General features: G+C 42.1%; 1 protein-coding gene across 1 annotated transcript in view; it reads left to right on the top strand.

Annotated features, from left to right (window-relative positions):
• Window positions 1-26,499, top strand: part of LOC126474477 (putative fatty acyl-CoA reductase CG5065) — a 203,239-nt gene that overhangs the window by 13,882 nt on the left and 162,858 nt on the right. Inside the window, exon 2 of the mRNA XM_050101949.1 lies at window positions 1,733-1,981. Coding sequence (XP_049957906.1) covers window positions 1,733-1,981 — 249 coding nt within the window. The remainder of the gene's footprint in view (window positions 1-1,732; window positions 1,982-26,499) is intronic.

Below are 26,499 nucleotides of genomic sequence, written 5' to 3'. Positions count from 1 at the left end.
CTACAGCTTTCCATTTCTTGACAGATCTTTAACAGCGGTGATTGTGGGGAGTTTCCTACCAGAATATTTCGTTTGAAACATTTCTTTACATTCCTTGGTCAAACCTATCTTTATGTAACGCTTCACAATATCAATTCGCTGTTCTAATGCAAACTGCCCCACTGCTGTAGAACTCAACAATACGAGCTCCTCGTAACAACTGATGCACGCGCACACAGCGGCACTCAGCTTTCCGATAAAATGCAGTGTAGCCAACTTTCGAGACAGTGTTGCCACTTCACAGGCAGTTCCACTAGAGACGATTAACCGGTTTTATGAGGGACACCCTGTACAACACATCGATGTTCGTCGTGCGATGGAACCAATATGTGTTCGCCCCACAGACAGGGATAAAGCGTAATGAAATGGATATAGTGTTAATAAGTCACAGCTGCAAAATACTAACGCGAATTCCATGCAGACGAATGAAAAAACTGGTAGAAGCTGACCTCGGGGAAGATCAGTTTGGATTCCGAAGAAATGTTCGAACATGTGAGGCATTACTGACCTTATGACTTATCTTAGAAGAAAGATTAAGTAAAGGAAACCTACATTTCTAGATTTTGTAGACTTAGAGACAGCTTTTGACAATGTTTACTGGAATACTCTTTCAAATTCTGAAGGTGGCAGGGGTAAATTACAGGGAGCGAAAGGCTATTTACAATTTGCACAGAAACCAGATGGCAGTTATAAGAGTCGAGGGGCATGAAAGGGAAGCAGTGGTTGGGAAGGGAGTAAGACAGGCTTGTAGCCTCTCCCCGATGTTGTTCAATCTGTATATTGAGCAAGCAGTAAAGGAAACAAAAGAAATATTCGGAGTAGGTATTAAAATCCATGGAGAAGAAATAAAAACTTTGAGGTTCGCCGATGACATTGTAATTCTGTCAGAGACAGGAAAGGACCTGGAAGAGCAGTTGAACGGATTGGACAGTGTCTTGAAAGGAAGATATAAGATGAACATCAACAAAAGCAAAACGAGGATAATGGAATGTAGTCGAATTAAGTCGGGTGATGACGAGGGAATTAGATTAGGAAATGAGACACTCAAAGTAGTAAACGAGTTTTGCTATTTGGGGAGCAAAATAACTGATGATGGTCGAAGTAGAGAGGATATAAAATGTAGACTGGCAATGGCAAGGAAAGCGTTTCTGAAGAAGAGAAATTTGTTAACATCGAGTATTGATATAAGTGTCAGGAAGACGTTTCTGAAAGTATTTGTATGGAGTGCAACCATGTATGGAAGTGAAACATGGACGATAAATAGTTCGGACAGGAGGAGAATAGAAGCTTTTGAAATGTGGTGCTACAGAAGAATGCTGGAGATTAGATGGGTAGATCACATAACTAATGAGGAGGTATTGAATAGAATTGGGGAGAAGAGGAGTTTGTGGCACAACTTGACGAGAAGAAGGGACCGGTTGGTAGGACATGTTCTGAGGCATCAAGGGATCACAAATTTAGCATTGGAGGGCAGCGTGGAGGGTAAAAAACGTAGAGGGAGACCAAGGGATGAATACACTAAGCAGATTCAGGAGGATGTAGGTTGCAGTAGGTACTGGGAGATGAAGAAGCTTGCACAGGAGAGAGTAGCATGGAGAGCTGCATGAAATCAGTCTCAGGACTGAAGACAACAACTACAACAACAACATAGTGTTCGTACCTGGCCTGTACCTAAATCCTGCCGTGCGGACAGCTATTCGACAGGCTGCGGCGGACGGACCCGTCGGCGCTGGAGCGGCTGCACGCGGTCGAAGGAGACGTGCTGCGAGCGGACCTTGGGCTGCAGCCCGCGGACCGCGCCCGCCTGCTGGCCGAGGTGTCGGTCGTCTTCCACTGCGCCGCCTCGCTGCGGCTCGAGGCGGGGCTGCGGGCCGCCGTCGAGCACAACACGGCGGGCACGCTGCGGCTGCTGCACCTCTGCCGGCGCATGCGCCACCTCCAGGTACTCTCGCCAGGGCTTACTGCCTAGCCCGCTAACTGTCCCATTTTCTTTTTTCAGTCTACATTATTTCTGTGTTGCCTGAATGACACAGAGACTGAGAAAAACAACGTTAGGTAAAAACCTCAAATAACCTCGAAATAAAGGATATATTTTAGTCGAACCCCAAATGGGGATCATGGCACATGCCACTGTTTTTAAATTTTCTTGTATTTTTTGTGCAAACAATGCATTCCATAGGAATACCCATTCTACAAGGGGAAGGGGGGGGGGTGTCAAAAACTCGTCCTAACAAATAAAGAATGACAGAAATTTTATATTTCCAATTCATTTTTCAATATAATACCCGTGTACACTAATACACCTGTAGGCACACTCGAATAACTTCTGCAACCCACTCAGATAAAAGGTCTTCGATTTCGAGTCCAACCAAGCATTCACGGCATCCATAACTGCATCATCATTGTCAAATAATCGTCCTTTCAGGGAATTTTTTTAGCTTTGGGAAAAAAGAGAGTCTAACGGAGCCAGATCTGTAGAAAATGGTGGATGGCGTAACAATTCGAACCCGCAGTCACGCAGAGTTGCCAGTGTAGCGAGGGCTTTGTGCGCCGGTGCGTTGTCCTGATGCTAAAGAACTCCGCGCTCCAATTTTCCTTGCCGTTTTTTCTTCCTCTCTTCTCTCAAACGGCGCAAGAGGGTGCAATAGTATGATGTATTGATAGTTGCATCCTTTTGAAAGGAATCCACAATAATTACCCTTTCTGCAGTCCAGACGACTGACGCCGTCACCTTATCGGCTGATTTTTGCACCTGGAGTTTTATTGAGGTGGGGGATGAATGATGTTTCGATTGTTGTGACTGTTGTTTTGTCTCAGGATCAAAGTAGTGAACACACGTTTCGTCCATTGTCACATACCTTGCAAGAAAGCCGTCTTCATCCGCTTCTAATTGGCGGACGATTTCTTCACGACACTGTCCGCCTCCAGAGCTGAGTTGTCAGCGCGGCACAATTCCATGCGCGGGGCCCGGCTTCGATTCCCGGCTGGGTCGGAGATTTCCTCCGCTCTGGGTCTGGGTGTTGTGTTGTCCTCATCATCATGTCATCCTCCTCGACACACGAGTCACCGAAGTGGCGTCACCTCAAAAGACTTGCACCAGGCGACCTGTCTACCCGATGGGAGGCCCTCGCCACACGATATTCCATTTTTTCACAACACTTCACATGCTCCCGTCTCTGATCTGCATTCAAATCTTTCGGGACCCATTGAGATAAAACTTTCCACATTCCCAAAATATACACATCAATGTCATGAGCACGCCCGTGGGAGATTCCAAATGTGGTTTCAATGTGCTGCAACGCTGTTCGACGATCGTGCAAAATCGTATCGTGAATTGCAGTCACTGTTTCATCCGTGGCAACGGTGACAGGCCCTCCGCTCCTTGGCGCATCTTCCACACTCGTTCTTTCACGTTTGAAGTCGGACACCCAGATTTTGACTGTTGTATAAGACGGAGCACTGTCCTTAAGCGTATTCCGCATGTCATCCGCAATTTCCTTGGGTATCATTCCCTTCAAATGAAGATATTCAATCACAGCATGGTTCTTGATTCTCTCGATATTCACCATTCCGCTTACACTATGATGTACAACGCATCCTAGCGGCAAAACTAACGACGCTGGAGCCGCGAAATTTGACTTGCATACCCACAAAGGGTCACCATGAAAGTAGGTAGTGTTGTTTGTGCGAGACATTACGGTAACTATCTCGGGCTAGAAACTTTTCGACCGCCCTCCGAAAATGGATCAAATGGCTCTGAGCACTATGGAACTTAACATCTATGGTCATCAGTCCCCTAGAACTTAGAACTACTTAAACCTAACTAACCTAAGGACATCACACAACACCCAGTTGAAGTGGACTGACAAGGCAGCCAGTCCACAGTGACGGGTAGCCGAAAGAAAGGCACGCGTACACACACACGCCGACGGACGTCAAGTACTGGAACAGGCTACGTAATTAATGCTATGAAGAAAAGTACGTAGCTGGATTAATACTTATCTTTAATCAATCATTGTGGTACATCGCTCTTGACTATACACAGGAGACTTTAATTACAATCACTGTAAGGCTAATGGCGCCTTGCTAGTTCGTAGCCATTAACTTAGCTGAAGGCTATTCTGTCTCTCGGCTAATGAGAGAGAAAGGCTTCGTACATCTAGTCGCTAGCTAGGTCTTCGTACAACTGGGACGAGTGCTTGTTCGTATCACGAGACCTGCCTTGTGGTGGCGCTAGGTCTGTGATCACACAGTGGCGACACGCGGGTCCGACATGAACTAAATGGATCGCGGCCGATTTAATCTACCACCTAGCAAGTGTGGTGTCTGGCGGTGACACCACATTCCTCCCCCGCAAATCGGCGAACGGTCGTCAGATAAGGCTTCCGCCCGCCGTGGGGAGGACCCCATGTTGACGTATGCGATGAGGTGGGGAGCCTAACAACAGGCGAGGCTGTGCCACCCGCACCCGGCCATTCGGTCCGAGGGGAGCTAGGAAACGCCTGAAAAGCTAGTCCAGGGTGCACGTCAACATGCGGTGTATGCGCCCGTAATGAGACAGGAGGGGCCGAAGGGTCGACCTCCATTGCGTCGGGGTACCCGACGCGCGATGACGTCAAGTGGTCCGGAGCGGGCAAGAGTTCCATGGCGGAGGACAGCAGGTCACGGGAAGCGATCGGCGGCGCGTGACCCAGGGAGGCGCGTGGCGGCTGCAGCGAAGCGTCGAATGCGGGCGGCGCCGGCCGGAGTACCGGCGGCTGCGGCGGCGGCGGCGGCGGCGGCGGCTGCTGCGGCGGCGCGTCGCCATAGGGCAAAATGGAAGGCATCGTCGGTAACACCTGGGGATGAGGCGAGCCAGTAGATGGGTCCCCAGGGCGCTGACCGGACGGCACCATCGCTGAAAGCAGACGGGGAGCGGCAGAACCCGTGCGACGACAGAGGCGCAGCTGATTGAGATGCCGACGCACCTCACCAGAGGCCCCCAAAACCAAATACATCGCGCGGCCGAGGCAGCGAAGAATGCGCCCTGCGAGCCAACGCCGTGAACCTCGATAGTTGCGATAAAATACAACGTCGCCTGGAGCAAAAGCAGGAGTCTGCCGCTGCAAAGGAACCTGATGCGGCGGATGCAGCAAAGACATCAAGGTGCGATGAGGACGACCGTGGAGCAACTCAGCCGGCGAGCGACCATCTCGGGGCTGAGAGCGATACGAAGACAGAAAGAGCAACAATGCGTCCTCCCGAGAATGCGACTCTTTCAATTTCAACATCTGTGACTTGAAAGTCCGGACCAATCGTTCAGCGGCACCGTTTGACTGAGGCGAAAACGGCGCGGATGTCAGATGTTGAATACCATTGGCCTGGCAGAATGACTGAAATTCTGCGGACATGAATTGTGGGCCATTGTCGGAAACAATAGTCTGCGGGAGACCTTCAATGCAAAAGATAGCAGACAACGCTTGGATGGTGGCGGAGGACGTCGTGGAAGACATCCGGACAACAAAAGGAAAATTACTGAAGGCATCGACCAGAACCAACCATCGAGCATTCCAGAATGGACCAGCAAAATCAATGTGCAAGCGTTGCCAAGGGGAAGTGGCTTTTGGCCATGCAAAGACTTTCCGCGGCGGTGCGGATTGTTGTTCGGCACACGCCATGCAAGAAGAACACATATTCGTAATCGCAGCATCGATTCCGAACCAAGTGCAGTGCTGACGAGCAAGTTGTTTCGTTCGCACTATACCCCAATGTCCTTGGTGAAGAAGCTGTAAAACAGAGGACTGTAACGAACGTGGGACCACGACTCTTGACTGATCATTATCAGAACGCAACAACAAAACACCACGTCGAACAAAAAGTCTCCTTGTGAGCAAAAAATCGGCGAACCAACGGATCCTCGATCCGAGACTTTGACAAAGGCCATTGCGTAGCAACAAAACGCAAGACGGTAGCCAGGACAGGGTCAGCAGCTGTGGCGGTAGCTACACGACGAAAATCAATCGGAAACGATTCGCCCACTTCATCGGTTTCCGAATCAATGAACATGCAAGCAAGTTCGGAAGAATCGAATGCTTTATCCTCAGCAACAGGCAAACGGGACAACGCATCGGCGTTTCCGTGCTTAGCAGTGGACCGATACAAAATATCGTAGCGGTACTGCGAGAGGAAAATAGACCAGCGAATGAATTTCTGCGCTGTACGCGGAGGTACAGGCTTGTTCGGATGAAAAAGCGATGTCAAAGGTTTGTGGTCTGTGATGATGGTAAAGTGACGACCATACAAGAAATCATGGAACTTAGTAACACCAAACACGAGAGCCAAAGCTTCTTTCTCTATCTGTGAATAATTTCTTTGCGCAGACGAGAGCAATTTGGACGCTAAGGCAATAGGGCGATCATGGGAGCCAACTTTGTGCGCAAGCACAGCACCGATCCCGAAATCCGATGCATCTACCATTAACAAAAGGGGTTTCTGGGGATCGAAAGGCGTGAGGCAAGTATTAGAAAGCAACGCCGATTTCAACTGGCGAAAGGCGCGTTCGCATTCCGTCGTCCAGACGAACGGAACACCTTTACGGCGTAAGCGATGAAGCGGAGCTGAAATGGAAGAGGCATTGCGCATATATTTGTGCTAATAGTTAATTTTACCCAACACACTCTGTAGCTGTTTCACATTGCGAGGGGAAGGTAAATCGTGTATGGCACGGAGGTGCTCTGGACTCGGATGTATGCCTTGGGCATTGATGACATGGCCCAGGTATGGTAAGTCACGAGCAAAAAACACACATTTGTCCTTCCTCAAGCGAAGACCATTTTGTCGCAAGACCTGAAATAACGTTCGTAGGTTCGCAAGATGATCTTCTTCTGTCTGTCCGGAGATCACTATATCGTCCAGATAGTTTGCTGCAGTAGGGACCGACGCACAAATAGTTTGTAAATATTGCTGAAACAATGCAGGGGCGGATGCACACCCGAACGGCAGTCTTTTGAACCTGTACAATCCAAGATGCGTGTTAACCACCAATACACGCTGGGATTCGTCGTCCACAGGTATTTGCAAGTACGCATCGGCGAGATCCAACTTCGAAAAATATTTTCCCGGGCACAGTTTAGCAAAAAGATCTTCCGGGCGGGGCAAAGGAAAAGTAGCAGTCACTAGTTGTGGATTCACTGTGGCCTTGAAGTCCACGCAAAGTCTCAATTTGCCGGAAGGTTTTGGCAAAATTACTAAGGGTGAGGCCCAGAGAGAAGCTTGCACACGTTCAATTACACCCTGTGATTCTAGATCGTTTAATGTTCTTGCGACCTCATGACGCAATGCGTGGGGAACATTGCGCGCTCTGAAAAATTTCGGTTGCGCGTTGACCTTCAGTTCCAAATGTGCTTCATAGTTTTTAGCGCAACCTAAGAAGGCACAGTCTGATTCACTGATAGGACCTGATTGACAATAGACATGTTAAACAACTGAAATAAATCTAAGCCAAACAAGTTCACTGCCGTAGAAGAACGAAGAACGTAAAACGACACAAGTTTTGTTTGTCCTTTATATGTTGCAAGAAGGCTGCACTGTCCAAACACAGGAATTTTCTGTCCTGAATATGTGGTTAGCTTAACATTTGCGGCACGCAACGGAGGTTTGCCCAGTTGTTTGTACGTGTCGTGATTGAGCAATGAAACTGCAGCTCCGGTATCGAGCTGGAATGGTATCACTTTGCCTTCAAAGTCTAAGTCCACAAAAAGTTTATTGTTCTGCTGACGACAAGAGCGACTGTTTTGTGCAACTTGAATAGACACTGGTACAGAATTACTTGCTAATTGACGTGATTTCCGGCGACGTCGACGCACAGTTTTTGTGGGACGAACACAGTCACTGTTAGAGAAAGTGGCACTGGACGAATCGGAATTAACGACATGAATGTCCATGGGCGAAAGTCCACGAGCCTGAGTGTCCTTGGTTCGATTCCGGCGCGAAGCAAAGGGCCTGGAATGATTGCGATTGTCTGATCGGAGCTTTTTCTGGCAAACACTTTGAACATGTCCTTTCGTATTACAGAAAAAGCAAATAGCTTGGCGTGACGGGCAATGTTCACGCGAATGTCTAGTAGCACATCGCGGGCATGATTTTACTGCATTTGTGGGCTGGCGCGGCACACGTGGCTTAGAGCGCGGCGGCAGCTGCGTTTGTGCGATGGCAGTTGACCGGGCCCCGCAGCTCGCCCGGCAGGCCGGTTAATGTTACACACTGCTGGCGAAGTTTCAAAAGATTCCTGAGCACAGTCAAGTGTGTCTTGTCTATCCAAAATGTCTATCACTTGTTGAAGGGAGGGATTAACTAGTTTCAATATTTGCTCCCGTATGCGAACATCAGAAACGTTCTGTGCAATTGCATCACGCACCATTGTATCTGAATAAGAAAGACCACAGTCACAGTCAAAAGAACACTCCCTAGTAAGTCCTTGCAATGTGGCTACCCACTCCCTATTAGTTTGACCGGCCGTACGTTTTGTATGAAAAAACGTATACCGTTTTGCAACTACATTAACTGTTTCTTTGAAATAGGCATCTAAAGCAGACAAAATTTCCTCATAGGACAGAGTTGCCACGTCGCGTCGGGGAAACAATTTCACTATCACACGGTAGGTGGACACACCAACACAAGAAAGCAAAAACGGCTGCCGCTCATTACCTTGAATTCTGTATGCGGCGAGGTGGAAGGCAAACTGGCGGGACCATTCCCGCCAAGTCTCGTGGTTCGGGTCGCAGTGCCTAAAAGGCGGTGCAACGGCAGGTTATGGCTGCGGTACCGGTGAAGCGGCGGCGGCCGCATCGGTTTGAATGGCACGTTGACCCTGGACGAGCTGTCCAAGGGCATCCAATAACGCCTGCGTCTGCTGATTCTGCAAGCGATAAAATTCGGACAGTACATCTGGCGAAGCCATGACACAAGTAAATGTAAGCAATCAGAAAGAATACTTTAACTCGTCGCCAATGAAGTGGACTGACAAGGCAGCCAGTCCACAGTGACGGGTAGCCGAAAGAAAGGCACGCGTACACACACACGCCGACGGGCGTCAAGTACTGGAACAGGCTACGTAATTAATGCTATGAAGAAAAGTACGTAGCTGGATTAATACTTATCTTTAATCAATCATTGTGGTACATCGCTCTTGACTATACACAGGAGACTTTAATTACAATCACTGTAAGGCTAATGGCGCCTTGCTAGTTCGTAGCCATTAACTTAGCTGAAGGCTATTCTGTCTCTCGGCTAATGAGAGAGAAAGGCTTCGTACATCTAGTCGCTAGCTAGGTCTTCGTACAACTGGGACGAGTGCTTGTTCGTATCACGAGACCTGCCTTGTGGTGGCGCTAGGTCTGCGATCACACAGTGGCGACACGCGGGTCCGACATGAACTAAATGGACCGCGGCCGATTTAATCTACCATCTAGCAAGTGTGGTGTCTGGCGGTGACACCACACCAGTCATCACGAGGCAGAGAAAATCCCTGACCCCGCCAGGAATCGAACCCGGGAACCGGGGCGCGGGATGCGAGAACGCTACCGCACGACCACGAGCTAGACCGCCCTCCCCTCCTACACACAGAGCACTACATCCTTGCGCTTTTCTTGCGAATTCCACATTTCCTTTGTTTCCACATCTCATGGATTCAATCACGTGCCCAGTTCCAGAAGTCCTCAGTTCAACTGGTGCACGAGAAGTGTATGCTTTTGAGTATGATGGATCCTCCGCCATTTTTGAATCAGAAGCAGCGATGATTGAGCGCGATGCCACTATCCTTCTTAATTGTAGCGGTGGAATATTTTCATTCTCGAGGCTGTAGATAAGGGCACACCACATGACCCACTGTTGAATCCAAATCTCACTGGTTTCCTGCGAAAGAACTGTTTTATATAATGGTGTCCGTAATATCGAACCATTTGGTCATCAGTGCTCAGGCTATCAGTAAAAGCTTGAAATTTCTTGAAATTTTTATTCAGTAAGTCCATCATTGGACGAATTTTGAAATTTTTACCCCGTTCATCAGCTGGTATTGTGTTCAGAGGTGTGTTACCATTAAAGCAAAGGTGGCACTTGATTTCCAGACACCTGTTGCGGCTCATGCACTGTCGTACACACCTTATATGGGTGTCATCGTCTTAAGTCCAATACAATTGTCCCTTTGGGAGAGCATGGTATTCAGTGAAGAGCAGTACACCTAAGAATTTTTTTATGCATTCGTTGGGTAACTCAAAGCTGTGATTTTTCTTCTGTGAAGCATATTAGGCTCACTGCAATCAAGTTCCGTACCTTTTCGTCAAAGAATTCTTCAAAGCAATCAATTGCAGACTTTCCTTTTAGTGCTGCTACCAAATTGCAGCTGCTCGGATAATTTTCTGCCAGATCAGCGTAAGTTTTACTGTAAGTTATATCTTCTGTTGTCCAATTAAATGTGATATTACCCTTCATTTTCGTGTTGCGATGGTCTGCACTTTCGTCGGCCTCCCTTTTTTCATCAGCATGAAATTCCAAGACTCACTGCAATCAAGTTCAGTACCTTTTCGTCAAAGAATTCTTCAAAGAAATCAATTGCAGACTTTTCTTTTAGTGCTGCTACCAAATTGCAGCTGCTCGGTTAATTTTGTGCCAGATCAGTGTAAGTTTTACTGTAAGTTATATCTTCTGTTGTCCAATTAGATGTGATATTACCCTTCATTTTCGTGTTACGATGGTCTGCACTTTCTTCGGCCTCCCTTTCTTCATCAGCATGAACTAACTTCCAAGGTAGCTGGCACATCAGCTGGAAAGTATCTACCAATATATTTTTGCCAGTACCATCACAGTCGGGCATGTTATCTGTACGATCTGGAGGGAGCTCGACCATGTCAATGGTCTCATTCGCTTTGCCCTTGTTATAGAAGAAGACAAGGTATTAGGGACACTTAAATTTGTACAATTTCCCTTAGAGTAAGAGCTTTATAGCGACTCGTGCCTGGGGAAAAAGAAAAACAAAACATTGTTTTAGGCGGAACCTGCCATATGTCCTGAATAGTGATCGAAATTCAGAGAGGCTCATGGAAAAATAAAATAAGCCTTCGAAATAGGTAACCAATAAACATCTTCTAAAGCCATCACAGAACCTGTCAGTACACAGGTGCTGGAAGTTATTTATATAGTAATATGACTTATATTGTTTTGAAAATTTTCAACTTCTGTTTCTCTGAAAAACTTTACTTCTGCACACAAATAATCCTGTAGAGCTCACTCGCCGCGCGGTCAGAGGCTCAATGTCACTAATCGTGCGGCCCCTCCCGACGAGGTTCGAGTCCTCCTTCGGGCATGGGTGTGAGTGTTGTCCTTAGCGTTAAGTTACTTTAAGTAGCGTGTAAGTCTAGGGACCGATAACCTCAGCAGTTTGGTCCCTCAGAAATTCACTCGCACATTATTTTAGAGCTCAGTCGTTCAATAACAACTGACAACCGTTTAGACGGCTATATAAAATAGTAACAATTGATGCCAACATAATCAGAAATACAAAACTTCCGTTCTAGAGACAGCTCCCCAAATGGGGATCATGGCAGTCAGTGGGTTAAGGTACCCTCAACTGGGGCAACTTTGCCGGTATTTGGAAACGTTTACGTGTATATTTGGCATTCAGGTTCATGAACTAACCAGTTGATGCGTCAAGGAATCGCGCGCAAAAGACATTTGACAGTGCCCATGTGTTTTCAACTGTCACATATTTACACGTCTTTATCGCAATTTTTCGCTTTCATCTTCGACGAGATGATTCTTTGGCAGTCGTACAAAAGTTTCACCCCCGGAAAAATGCTACTATCGCAGCGCAACAAAGGCGAATAGGCTCCTGTTTAAAAGACTCTGACTGAAAAGTGCGGTACCAGCTCATTCTACCTTCTAAATTTTGGCATGCGAACATGTTCGCACTCCTTTTAACGTGCAACTATTCTCCAAATCCCACAAGCTCCCCTAACTGTAACTCGCTAACATCCACTAGTCTATCACTTTAAGTCGCTCGTACCCGTCCTCTCCCACTTGCCCATTCTCACTCATTCATTTAATCCAACTCACTGTCATTATCTCTCTGTCACAACCTCCTGTCTCACACCCACAGCCTCCTTCGCTGTCACTGTCTCCCTCTTGCTCTCCCTTACTGCTACTATCTCGTTCATTCCTTCTCACTGCTGCTGTCTCTTCTCACTGCCACTATCTCTCTCTTCCTCGTTGTCATTGTTATAGACTTTGTGTCTCGTTATCACTCTCTCCCACCCACTTTCACTTTCTGCTTCTCTTTATTTCTTTCTCGCTGACACTGTCTCCTTCACATTGTTCCTAGTACTGAAGTGTCACTGTCAACTATGTTCCACTGCCTCTGTCACCCTCTCTCTCTTATACAGTATCAGTCTCCTTCGCTCTTTCTACACGACAACCACTGTCTACTATCCCGTCTTTATTTCTTTTCCATTTCTTTCCCACTACCACTGTCTCCTCTCTTAGCATAAAAAAAGCAGAAATATGTTCGCATGTCAGCTTTGAATCACTGTATCTCGGAAACGGATAAAGATATCAAGAAAATTTTCGATGTTGTTCGAGATCTGGATCTTAGGAATATATCGTAAAAATTTCATCCGTTTGCTGTACATAGCAGTCTTGGATTCGGTACCTCGGTTTTGGTACCTACAAACCATGTGTTTGGGGTGTTTCTCGGTAACGGAAAATATTTTTGAAAACGGAAAGATGGCATCTCTAGGTAAATGAGAATATACCGTTACAATTTGAGCAATTTTCTGCGATTGGTTATTTAGATATCCGCTGCTGACGGCGAAAAAATGGGGAAAAACTCTTTTTTCGGTTTTTCTCAGGAACCGCCCATAAACTAAATGGTGCCCCCATAAGCCCCTTATGACGCACCTTAGACAACATCCAATGCAGAAAGAACCAATCGTTTTACTCCAATTGCTTAAGCTGGAGGAGGTGTGTAGTATTCAAACTTAATAATATACAGGATAGTTACAACAAGACAATCCTTCTGCTGGGTATACAGAAGGTCCCTAGCCCACAGGATATCCAAAACACTTGAACCTGCCTTTCTACCACCAGCAGAAACTGGGGTATGAGCCCCAGAAAACAGCCTGTTCTTATGTGCAGCATTTTGGAACATTTTGATGGCATATGCTGTTGCATGTGTACCGATTCATTCACATCTGATTAAAAACTACTCGTTTTGCTTAATCGTTTAATACCTGTCTTTCAGAATAACTTCCAGATGTAACATTATATTGCATTTAGGCTTAATAAGATGACATGGGGAATGTTGCACCAGGAAGCTTGGAACAACCTTACAACCTGGGTCATACCGAGGGGGTGGAGAGACAGGAGCTCGCCAAGGATGCAGTCGAACAGGGAAAACTATAAAAGGAAGAGAGACATGGTTTAAGGGTTAACTGGTCTGTAGAATTCTGCTTCCTCTTGTGCCCCTATCTTCTGCCTACGAGAAGACGGTTTTTCCCTCGGCCTGCGACTGCAAACGCACGCTGTTGTCAGTGTGTCATTTCTACAGTCACAAGACAGAAGTGCCTACGAATAAACGTCTATCGCTAACATCGTTAGTCTATATACATTGGTTATGTGGTAACAGTGCGGTTAATTTAAGGATCCTACACACTTACCGACCGACCCACAGACACACTGGACTTTGGGCGCTTTGGCCAATAGACCGACCAATTTTTCTTGTGGAGCAGTCGGTGGGGTACGACCATCCGCCACCCCCTCCCCCAAACCACCCGACACCATTGCTTCACAGCTACCGCCATTTCGCCAGACCCTCACCACCATATCACCGTGTGCAGGGCTGTTGTGCCAACTTCACCGACTGACAATCGTCAGTTGCCTGTGTGTGGGAAAAACAAAATACTGCAACAGCAACAGGAACAAGACAGCGTTGTAATCGCTGAGGGAAATCGGACGGGACGTATAGAGGTTGGACACGAAATTGGTCGATCGGTTGGTGCGTTTGTAGGGCTCGCTTATATTCAACAATGGAGTTCTTCCTGCTACTTCGCTACGTATTGTATGATCTCAAATTTCGGAGAGCTAGTGATGATGCAAAGAAGACTTTTATTATGCAGAATGGCGTAAGAAGCGCTTATTCGAATTTCGAAATAGCTCTGAGGATATTAATGTCAGTCCAGGGACTGCCACATCTCCTGAACGCAGTTTTAGCAAATTAAATATATTAAAAACAAGGCACATACGTGGGGCCAAGTGTGGGTGAAAGCACACTCGCAGCTTAAGCAGTTCTACCACAAGCACAGGGTCACCTTGATGCGCTTCTGTTTGCAACATAAAATTTCGTAATGTTCTCAGCTTTGGCTGCTGTTGTTTTCATATCATGCACTTTTCGTTTTGTTTTATATGTTAGAATTTCAAGACGCAGTAGGTCTACACTGGGAGGCTTCAGATACTAAAATTATGACACCGCCTCTCTGCAAAGGTTATACTGATTTGTAACATGTCTGTACATTAGGGAATCTATGTAGTATGGAAAGCGCAATTACAACTATTTCGTTAATTAGTTCGAAAATAATTTTAAACTAACATTATTCTTATGTCGCTTGTGACTTACTGCTTTCTCACCGCTTGGAGCGCTAGTGTCGCTCCAGCTGTCGAACGATAACAACTTTCACACCATAATGTGTGACTATTTACTAGGCTGTGGATTTACTCTGTGTGAAAAAGTGTTCTCTTCCCGTAAATAAAGATTTATTCGTGTGTAATACAGTACATAGGCTCGATGCTCCTTGCAATGAAATCTCAGGAAAACTTGCTTTATCCGACGAAAATTTCAGAATTTTCTTTCAAATCCGAACAGCTATCTGTTTTTATGTTTTGGATATCTGTGTGCATATGTCTTCCTAAGAAAGAGCATTCATAGTTAAAATGATCATGTCTCGCTTACTTTTTGCGAGTTCCATGCACTGTTAGGACAGTTGGCAGTGTTATCACATTTCTGAGGTTACTTTGCATCGCTGTTTGCATGTTAGATTAGATTAGTTTAGATTAGATTAATTCTAGTTCCGTGGATCATGAATACGATATTTCGTAATGATGTGGAACGAGTCAAATTTTCCAATACATGACATAATTAAGTTAATTTAGCAACATACTTAAGTTAATATAACAACTTTTTTATTTTTTTGTGTTTTTTATATTTTTTATTTTTTTCCTTTTTTTAATAATTTTTTGTTGTTTTTTTCTTTTTTTCTTAATTTATATCTAAAAATTCCTCTATGGAGTAGAAGGAGTTGTCATTCAGAAATTCTTTTAATTTCTTCTTAAATACTTGTTGGTTATTTGTCAGACTTTTGATACTATTTGGTAAGTGACCAAAGACTTTAGTGGCAGTATAATTCACCCCTTTCTGTGCCAAAGTTAGATTTAATCTTGAATAGTGAAGATCATTCTTTCTCCTAGTATTGTAGTTATGCACACTGCTATTACTTTTGAATTGGTTTTCGTTGTTAATAACAAATTTCATAAGAGAGTATATATACTGAGAAGCTACTGTGAATATCCCTAGATCCTTAAATAAATGTCTGCAGGATGATCTTGGGTGGACTCCAGCTATTATTCTGATTACACGCTTTTGTGCAATAAATACTTTATTCCTCAGTGATGAATTACCCCAAAATATGATGCCATATGAAAGCAATGAGTGAAAATAGGCGTAGTAAGCTAATTTACTAAGTTGTTTATCACCAAAATTTGCAATGACCCTTATTGCATAAGTAGCTGAACTCAAATGTTTCAGCAGATCATCAATATGTTTCTTCCAATTTAATCTCTCATCAATGGACACACCAAAAAATTTGGAATATTCTACCCTAGCTATATGCTTCTGATTAAGTTCTATATTTATTAATGGCGTCATACCATTCACTGTATGGAACTGTACGTACTGTGTCTTATCAAAGTTCAGTGAGAGTCCGTTTACAAGGAACCACTTAGTAATTTTCTGAAAGACAGTATTGACAATTTCATCAGTTAATTCTTGTCAGGTGTGATTGCTATACTTGTATCATCAGCAAAGAGAACTAACTTTGCCTCTTCATGAATATAGAATGGCAAGTCATTAATATGTATTAAGAACAGCAAAGGACCCAAGACTGTCCCTTGTGGAACCCCATTCTTGATAGTTCCCCAGTTTGAGTAATGTGCTGATCTTCGCATATTATGAGAACTGCTTATTTCAACTTTCTGCACTCTTCCAGTTAGGTATGAATTAAACCATTTGTGCACTGCCCCACTCATGCCACAATACTTGAGCTTGTCTAGCAGAATTTCATGATTTACACAATCAAAAGCCTTTGAGAGATCACAAAAAATCCCAATGGGTGGTGTTCGGTTATTCAGATCATTCAAAATTTGATTGGTGAACGCATTTATGGCATTTTCTGTTGAAAAACCTTTCTGGAAACCAAACTGACATTTTGTTAGTACTTCATTTTTACAGATATGTGAAGCTACTCGTGAATACATTACTTTCTCAAAAATTTTGGATAAAGCTGTTCGAAGGGAGATTGGACGGTAATTGTTGACATCAGATCTATCCCCCTTTTTATGCAAAGGTATAACAATAGCATATTTCAGTCCATCAGGGAAAATGCCCTGTTCCAGAGAGCTATTACACAGGTGGCTGAGAATCTTACTTGTCTGTTGAGAACAAGCTTTTAGTATTTTGCTGGAAATGCCACCAATTCCATGTGAGTTTTTGGTTTTAAGCAAGTTTATTATTTTCCTAATTTCAGAGGGAGAAGTGGGTGAGATTTCAATTGTATCAAATTGCATAGGTATGGCCTCTTCCATGAACAGCCTAGCATCTTCTAATGAACACCTGGATCCTACTATATCCACAACATTTAGAAAATGATTATTAAAAATATTTTCAACTTCTGACTTTTTGTTCGTAAAGTTTTCATTCAATTTGATGGTAATACTGTCTTCCTGTGCTCTTGGTTGACCTGTTTCTCTTTTAATAATATTTCAAATTGTTTTAATTTTATTATCAGAGTTGCTGATTTCAGACATGATACACATACTTCTGGATTTTTTAATAACTTTTCTTAATATAACACAGTAGTTTTTATAATGTTTGATAGTTTCTGGGTCACTACTCTTTCTTGCTGTCAGATACATTTCCCTTTTCTGGTTACAAGATATTTTTATACCCTTAATAAGCCATGGTTTGTTACAAGGTTTCTTACAAGTATATTTAACTATTTTCTTGGGGAAGCAGTTTTCAAATGCATTTACAAAAACGTCATGAGATAAATTATATTTTAAATTGGCATCAGGTTCACAGTACACCTCATCCCAGTCTAACTGCTGTAGGCTTTCCCTGAAATTTGCAATTGTTCAATCATTGACTGAACGTGCTACTTTGGAGGACTGTTTAGTATTGCTGAATGGAGCTATATCATATATTGTAACTAGCTGTGCACCATGATCAGAAAGACCATTCTCAACAGGCTGAGCATTTATCTGGTTAAACTTATCTTGGTCTATAAAGAAGTTATCTATCAGTGAGCTGCTATCCTTTACCACCCGAGTAGGAAAATCAATAACGGGTGTCAAATTGAAAGAACCGAGTAATACTTCAAGGTCATTTTTCCTATTACCCTCTTTCAGAGAATCTACATTGAAGTCCCCACAAATAATAATTTGCTTCCCCCTGTCTGACAGATAGCACTACAAGGAGCCCAAATTTTTCAGAAATAGATGAAAATTTCCTGATGGGGACCTGTATACAGTTACAATTATAAATGTGACTTTATTTTATTTAAGCTCACAGGCACATGCTTCTATATGTTTCTCTACACAAAACTTTTTTGTTTCTATACTTTTTGCACAATGATAACTTTTGACATATATGGCAACTCCTCCTTTCTCCATATTTTCTCTCATTACATGTGCAGAGAGCTTATATCCACTTACATTTACCTTATCCATATCAGTAACAATGTGATGCTCAGACAGGCATAGTATATCTATTTCATCCTCAGCTTCTAAATCTTCTAAACAAACCAGAAGCTCATCTATTTTATTCTTTAAACTCCCAATATTTTGATGAAATATACTTACATTATTTTTAATTTTACTTTTATGAGAACCTTTCCTTATTCTAACATTTGCAGTACTCTCCTGTCTGAGTTTCTCATTGTGCTTAGGCCTAGTTCTTATACCAGTGGTCATATGGTGTTCAGAGAGGCAGATTATGTCAACTGGGTTGGGTGACTTTAATTCATAACTGCAATTACCTAGGACTGAGATACAACTTGATGGAGATAAAATTTCTGGTGATTGGTGAAAATTTATAATTGACAGCTGTGACTGGTGATCCAATGTGCTAGAATTGTGCTGTTTAATTTCTTTCCTAAACTGAAGATTTGTTTCAGTCCTGACCTCTCGTAGAACTTGACATCTTTCTGTCTTACCTATCCTAAAAATGGTGCTGCTCCAACACCTGTAACCACTGGTATTTTACCATTCATGGCAGTGCCTCCCCCCTTAAATTTCCTGCTATTACCCCAGCCAGTTTCCCCTTCCCTTTCCTGTTGAGATGTAGGCCGTGCCTGGTATAGTCTCACCTACTGAGAGAATCAACAGGAACCACACCAATATGAGCCCCCGCACCTGACCCAAGCAGCCGTTCCAACTCCAAATTAACTCTCCCAACAGAAGAGTTCAAATGAGGCCAGTCATGGCGTCTCAGGACAGATACAAATTCAACATTGGTGTGTCTCGATGCCAACGCAATCTTTACCAGGTCACACTCTATACTGTACCCAGGATCTCTGTCAATGCTGTTCCCTTGCCCTCCCACAATAACCATGGTGTCTTCCCTGGTAAATCCTTTACAAAGTGAACCTAAATCCTCTGTCACCTGATCCAGACTAGCACTTGCTTTGAAAAAATTTGTGACCTGGTATTCTGGTCCTAATTCCTCCTGCAGAAATTGGCCTATACCTCTGGCATGAGAACTGCCTAGCAACAAAACTTTCTTCCTTTTCAATTTCCTATTGAAAGTTTGTTGTGTCCTGTCTACACCTACTTCTGCTTGAGGCTCATCAGTTTCTAACTGAAGCAACAGGTCAAACTTATTTTTGACATTCACCACAAAACTGTCAGACTTAGTTCTAGGCCTGTTCCTTCTGTTACCTGTTGCCACTTCCCACCTCTCTTTGCCCTTCTCCCTCCTTAACTTGTGCAGATCTTCCCTAGCCTGATCTAGCTCAGCCTGAAGGGCAGCAATTTCCCCCTCCTGTTCCACTATCTTCCTATCTCTGCTGCAAATCCTACATAACCACTGATGAGCCTGATCCACTTTCCCAACACCCACACCACTGCAGTCCCCCCAGTGAAAAAAACTACTGCATCCATCACACCAAACCCTGGAACTAACAATTCTACGGCAAGTCAGGCACTTCTCACTCATGGCAAAAATAATACTTTAGCTAGATTAAATCAATTAAATTACCGAAAATCAAAAAAAGACGTTACAAGAATTAAGCCTATTCACAAATGTATATAAGCAAGTTTCTGATTTAAAATTCCGTTTTTTTTTCGGAGATCTGTATTAAGACAATGAAGGTATACGTTATTTATTATATATTTCACTCGATGGAATGAAAAAAAGGACAATTAAACGAGATACTTTAAGTTTGATTCTCCAAAAACGTTATGAGAATTAGGCCTATAAACAAATGTATAAGCAAGTTTCTGATATAAAGTTACGCTGTTTTTCTGAAATCTGTATTAAAACAATGAAGTTATACGCTATTTACGGTAGTTTACATATTTGTTACCGAGAAACTAGTTAAATTACCGTGAAACAAGAAACAAACACGTTTACAAAATTTAAGCCTAAGCGCGACTTCGCGAAGTTACGATATTTTTCGTGTTTTCTGAAAAAATACGCAAAGAAAAGTCAAACCTTTAACGGCAAGACTAAACGGTACACTAATGCACGTATTTAATTTGTTGTCGGCGTTAAACTAAATTATATTCCTGTCTAAATCACTTAACTTTCTGGAAATAGTTTCTGGCGTCACTTACTCGGCGGCCATCTTGCAGGTTTTAACCGTGCCCTGTTAATTTGTCAAGTTTTCATAAAAAACGAAACTAATGATCAAGATATTTGATTTACGATGGCTTTGAAGAATTTTTGTATATATCAGTTAGCACAGGAGTTGAAAGAAAGAAAAAATGACTAAATTTCCCTCTTGGTGGTACATGTAAGTTAATGAAACCACACACAAATAGTCATAAGTAAATAAAACTTGTATCTTCTGGATTGCAGTCAATCATCATTTTACCTTTGAACGTGGTACTTCATTTGGGCACCTTCCAGTCGTCTTCAAGTGAGCAAAGACAAATTTGGAAATTTGTGGTAAGTTCTATGGGACCAAACTGCTAAGGTCATTGGTCCCTAGACTTACACACTACTTAATTTAACTTAAACTAAATTAAGATAAAGACAACACACATACCCATGCCCAAGGGAGGACTCAAACCCCCCGATGGGGAGAGCCGCGCGAACCGTGGCAAGACGCCGTAGACCACACAGCTTCAGGAAAGACAGATATAGGTTTTTTCTACCTGCTCTCAGCCGGCAGAGGTCATGTTGCCACCATTCAGCCTTTCATCAAAATATAAATATTAATTTGTTGGGTTAAAAAAACAAACATTATCATCTTTAGGAGATAGTAATGTGTATCAGCTTAATGCTAAAACTATGATGGTGCTGTGGGTTCCTGGCACTATTTCCTTTGTGTGGATGCAGATGGGACAAGAAAGGAAGCAATTTGAGAAAGTATAAAGCATGAGTATTTTGAAGGTTCAAACATGAGGTGTAGATAGTAGGAAGCAGGTAGCACTGCAATTATGAAAGGATATGTTGGGAGAGAGCCTTCATTTGTAAAAGTAAGGTTTAGCATAGGTTATAGTTGATGGGTAATACAAATCTCATGAATGACATCATGTTCTTGGAGAGGAAGGTGATCAAGATTACCCTGGTAAAGGACATAAAGTGGGTACAGATGTAAGGAAGTTGAGCTGTGATGATAGGGGTGTTGGAGCAGTGCAGTGTTTCAAAGATTGTGTTGCAGTTCGATTTTTGTGGGAGGTGTAAGACTTGCGACAGTATTCTAGGTTTTTGAGGAGGTATAAGAACTTTATCATCTGATACATGATCCATGGGGTAGCGGGGTGGGGATAAATGTATATGGAAACTATGGGACCAGAGAGTAGTTGGAAAACTATTAAATTCAGATAATCAGAGGAAAGTGAAACTAGTCATTTACAGAGCTAAAAACAAGGATCTAGAGGAAGTAGTTGTAAAATGTAGGAGTAGCAGAAGTACATACAACATTAGTGTATTTGAGGATGGGGATAGATGAAATCATTCCAGGTCTTTATGGCTGATAGGGGATTTAGTGCCCACGCTCAGCCAGTTAGTAGTTTTAATCTCTTGTGGATTTTCCATAAGATGGATGGTATGAAGTGTTAGTTCAAAGGGCTATAGCTTATGAATTGGAAGGATATCTATTATGAAATAGAGGTCTCAAGGATGGAAAACTGACTTGGTTTTCCTATAATTATTATCTGGGTGTTTGCAGGATTTTTGGAAAGGCACCACTAATTACATATTTAGATGGCGTTATTGAGGCAGAATTGGAGGGATTGCCAGGACAAATGGAAACAGGGATTGACAGCAAGGGAAGCATTGTCACCATGGGTTGAAGAAGGAATTTATGAGGCAATTGTTTAGTAATGTCAGCTATGTGTGGGAAAGAAAGAAGAGGTGGTAAGAGAGATCTTTCAGACATATCTGCAGTTGGGTGGAAAATGGAGGAGTGGGTGGTGTTTATTATTACACAGCTGACATGTTAGTTAGAAATTATGCAGTTAGATACAACTGATGTAAGTGCAAACAGGTGGAGGATGTAGTTTTCTCATGACATTTACTAGTTCACACACCCTGTAGGTTACGCACCAAGAATACAATAATGAGTCTAAACCTCCGTGCCCATTGACATGGCTGGCACCAACAGTGGCAGTACAGAACTCATGTGTCCAATGGGTTTCTGCTCACTGTGGTCTTTGCCATATTTTGTCATCTAAGCTGTGTGAAAATAATGAAAATGATGGGGTTTCAAGCACCATTTTAATCAAATGTACCATAAAAGTAAATGATTTGCTAATAAATGGATGTGGGAGTGGAAATTAAGATGCAATAGAGCATCAGTTATCTGAAATAACCGGGCTTGGGTATTTGAAAAACCAGTTTATTTGGATAAACGAACTATGTAGTTTTATGTACCAATAAAAACTACATATATTTATGATAACACAAAACCTTTTTATTATTACAAAGGCAAGTACAGTAGGAATGCATGTAGTACAGTCTTGTAAAAAAAAAAGAGTGTAATACATATGTATTCTGCATGTACAATAGATATATACAGAATTAATGCTTAAAAAATTCTTAATTTTGGTCCATCTGAGAAAGTCTGCCTGCTTATAAGCAGCTAAGTAATGCTTTTTTTTGCAGGACAGATATCTGATACTGGCCATTTTTATCTTTTGCTTCCAACTGTGACCAGGCAGTAAATGCTTCAGAAGCAGCTGCTATATTTTCATCTTCATTTTCTGAACCACTAGTTGAGGAGATACTGGCAGCATCAGCTTTGTCAGTGACGAAGTTTACAGTTTTGCTGTCTTGCTTAATGTGGTGCCTTGGATCTACACCATTGACATTCATCCATTCTTGAACATCTTCTTCATCACATTCATAGCAACTGACTACTTTTAACATACTGAGGCTTTAGAAATATCATTCTGTTCATCATTATCAAGTAGACTTTAAGATCTTTCTGCCATTTCCAAAATTTTATGACAGTAGAACCTCGAGTAAACATCTTTCTGGGACCAGAGAGTAGTTGGAAAACTATTAAATTCAGATAATCAGAGGAAAGTGAAACTAGTCATTTACAGAGCTATATATATATATATATATATATATATATATATATATATATATATATATATATATATATATATATATATATATATATATTTTTTTTTTTCAAAAAGTGTAAAATGTTTTCTGTTTCAATTTATTAAACCTTTAGGTTTTTTACCTGCATCACATTACTTACTTGCGCATAATATGCCCGTAGCTGTAGCGGTTGCCTGTTATTCCACATAACTGAGGGCAGTCTCGAATGCATGCTTTGATGCAGAATGGCTGATCTTTTCATCTTCTTCCTTTTCTTCATCATGTAATTCCTCTTGCTCAACATTATTCTGTTGCAAAACAAGATAAATGAACTGATCACCTTCCAGTTCATTGATAACAGCAGTAGTGCCACCTTCTGCTAGCCATTCTTCTAATCAGCAAGCTGGATATCATTCTAAGATGTTTGCAAATCACTGACTAAATCTGTAATGTCTGACTCATTAGTTTCTGAAAATTCTTGCCCTTGGTTTAGGCTAGAACAAACCTTCCTGCATGATTTTTGTAGAGTGGTTTCCGTAAGTGTGTGCATTTTTCACATTGAAGCTTTTCATTCCTTCAAAAAGATCATGACTTTCTTCTGGTTACTCTTACAAAGTAATTTTAACCAGTCAATAAAACTCTTACCCATTGACTAGGTTATTTAATGTGACCATATTTTCTGAGACTGTAAACAGGTCTCTTCTCAAGTAACCTTTTTTTAAAAATTTGCATTAACCTTAGGCCTTTATTAATGCAATTAGAAAATCTAAAAACTTATTTATGTATTTATTACTAATAAACAAAATATAATAATCAGAGTACTCAGTGTATTCATTATTACAAAGGCAATGTTATTACAATATATCAAATAATATTAAAATAACATTACTATTACAATAAATATAAACACCAAAACAATTATCTACATCTACATACATACTCCGCAATCCACCATACGATGTGTGGTGGAGGGTACTTCATACCACAACTAGCATCTTTTCACCCTGTTCCACTCCTAAACAGAACGAGGGAAAAATAACTGCCTATATGTCTCTGTACGAGCCCTAATCTCTCTTATCTTATCTTTGTGGTCTTTCCGCGAAATGTAAGTTGGTGGCAGTAAAATTGTACTGCGGTCAGCCTCAAATGTTGGTTCTCTAAATTTCCTCAGTAGCGATTCACGAAAAGAACGCCTCCTTTCCTCTAGAGACTCCCACCCGAGTTCCTGAAGCATTTCTGTAACACTCACATGATGATCAAACCTACCAGTAACAAATCTAGCAGCCCGCCTCTGAATTGCTTCTATGTCCTCCCTCAATCCGACCTGATATGGATCCCAAACGCTCGAGCAGTACTCAAGAATAGGTTGTATTAGTGTTTTATAAGCGGTCTCCTTTACAGATGAACCACATCTTCCCAAAATTCTACCAATGAACCGAAGACGACTTTCCGCCTTCCCCACAAGTGGCATTACATAACTCATAAAACTATTTGTTATTTGACATATTTTTCTGAAGAATGAATTTTCTTCAGAAGTTTCTTATTCTGCTCCAAGTAATTGAAAAACTCAGGGCAAATGTATTTGACATTTATTTTGGTAATCAGCAATGGTTTCAGAGTTTCAGTTTTCAATTGGATTCTCAACTTTTAATTGCTTTTTCAAATTTCAATTGCAAGTTTCTGATATCCATATTTTGTTCATGCTTGCAAAAACTTCTTTCTACAGATGGATTAGTACCTGGAGCGATAATCCAAATTCTACTACTTTAGAAAAGTTGCTGAATGATAACTTTTGAGGGGAGAACTAATGAAATATTTCTATCCATCTCAAATGAAATTCTTTTTCCTCATTACTCCATGAGCAATTTTTCTCTGCAGTAGAAATTCGCTGGGAATGGCATTATCATTGATATTTGTTGATTTCTAATCACTGGCATATGTATTTCAACATCACTCCATTTTGGGACATTGTTAAGCATGACCCGTACAGATCAATGAATAAGCCAATTCCAGCAGTGACTCACTGATATTGTAGTCATAGGATATTATGTTTTTTGAGCATTTAAAGCAGTTGCCAATCTTTGCATAGCTTTGAAATAAAAATTCTACCTGAATATTTATTATAGATAACTCCATCAACTGCAAAAATCTGAGGTTACTATTAATATTGTGTACAAGGTCATTAATGTACAATATGAACAAGAGGACTCTCGATCCAAGATAATATGCTGTCTCCTCCCTACCAAAAAGGTCTTCAATCCAGTCATAAATTTCGTTTGATTCCCATATGATCATACTTTTGACAATGAGTGTAGGTGTGGTATTGAGTCAAATGCTTTCTGGAAATCAAGAAATACTGACTGTGTTGATCCAAAGCTTTCAGTGTGTCATGTGAGTGTACTGCAATTTGGGTTTCACATGATCAATGTTTTCAGAATCCATGCTGGATGTCATTGAGGAGGTCATTCTGTTCACGATATCTCATTATGTCTAAGCTCAGAATATGTTCTAAGGTTCTACAACAAATTTTTGTCAAGGATACTGAACGGTAGTTTTGTGGATCACTTCTACTACACTTCTCATAGACAGGTGTGATATGTATTTTTGGCCAGAACTGGGCATAGTTTGTTGTTTGAGGGATTTACAATAGATTATAGTTAGAAGAGGAACTAACTGAGCCACAAATTTAGTATAGAATATGACAGGTACTCCATCGGGCTGGAGCTTTGTTCAGTTTTAATGATTTCGGCTGTGTCTCAACACTACTGACCATAATACTTATTTTGTTCATCTTTTCAGTGGTACAAGGATTAAATTGGGGCATTTCTTCTGGGTTTTCCTTTGTAAGAAACATTTAAAAACAGAGTTAAGCATTTCAGCTTTTGCTTTCTTATCCTTAATTTCAGCTCCTCTCTCATCCACTAGGGAATGGACACTAACTTTGGTGCCACTAAGTGCCTCTATGTATGATGAGAATTTCTTTTGGTTTCATGAAAGATCATTTGACAGTGTTCTGCTATGGTAGTCACTGAAGGCTTCATGCATTGCTGTCTTGACAGCCAAATGTGTTTCATTCAGCATCTCTCTATCTATAGACCCAAGCTTTGTTTTACACCTATTATGCAGTAATCTCTTTTTTTTATTTTTTAGGAGTTTCTTTGCAGCGACTGTGTACCATGGAGGATCCCTCCCATTGTTAACTGTTCTACTGTGTACATATCTGTCCAGCAAATGATCAATTATTCTTATAAAGTTGAACAATAGTTCCTCTACATGCTCCTGCCTGTGCTGAAAGTTTCAAGATCGCCACTGAGGTGTGACACAGCTGATTTTTTTATCCAGTTTACTATTTGATTTAGTTGCTCCTTGCATTTTGCTAGTCATTG

Source organism: Schistocerca serialis, chromosome 4 (assembly GCF_023864345.2).
Source record: "Schistocerca serialis cubense isolate TAMUIC-IGC-003099 chromosome 4, iqSchSeri2.2, whole genome shotgun sequence".
NCBI classification, from domain to species: Eukaryota; Metazoa; Arthropoda; class Insecta; order Orthoptera; family Acrididae; genus Schistocerca; species Schistocerca serialis.
The sequence above is the reverse complement of the archived record's forward strand: the minus strand, read 5'-3'. Positions and strand labels throughout refer to the sequence as shown.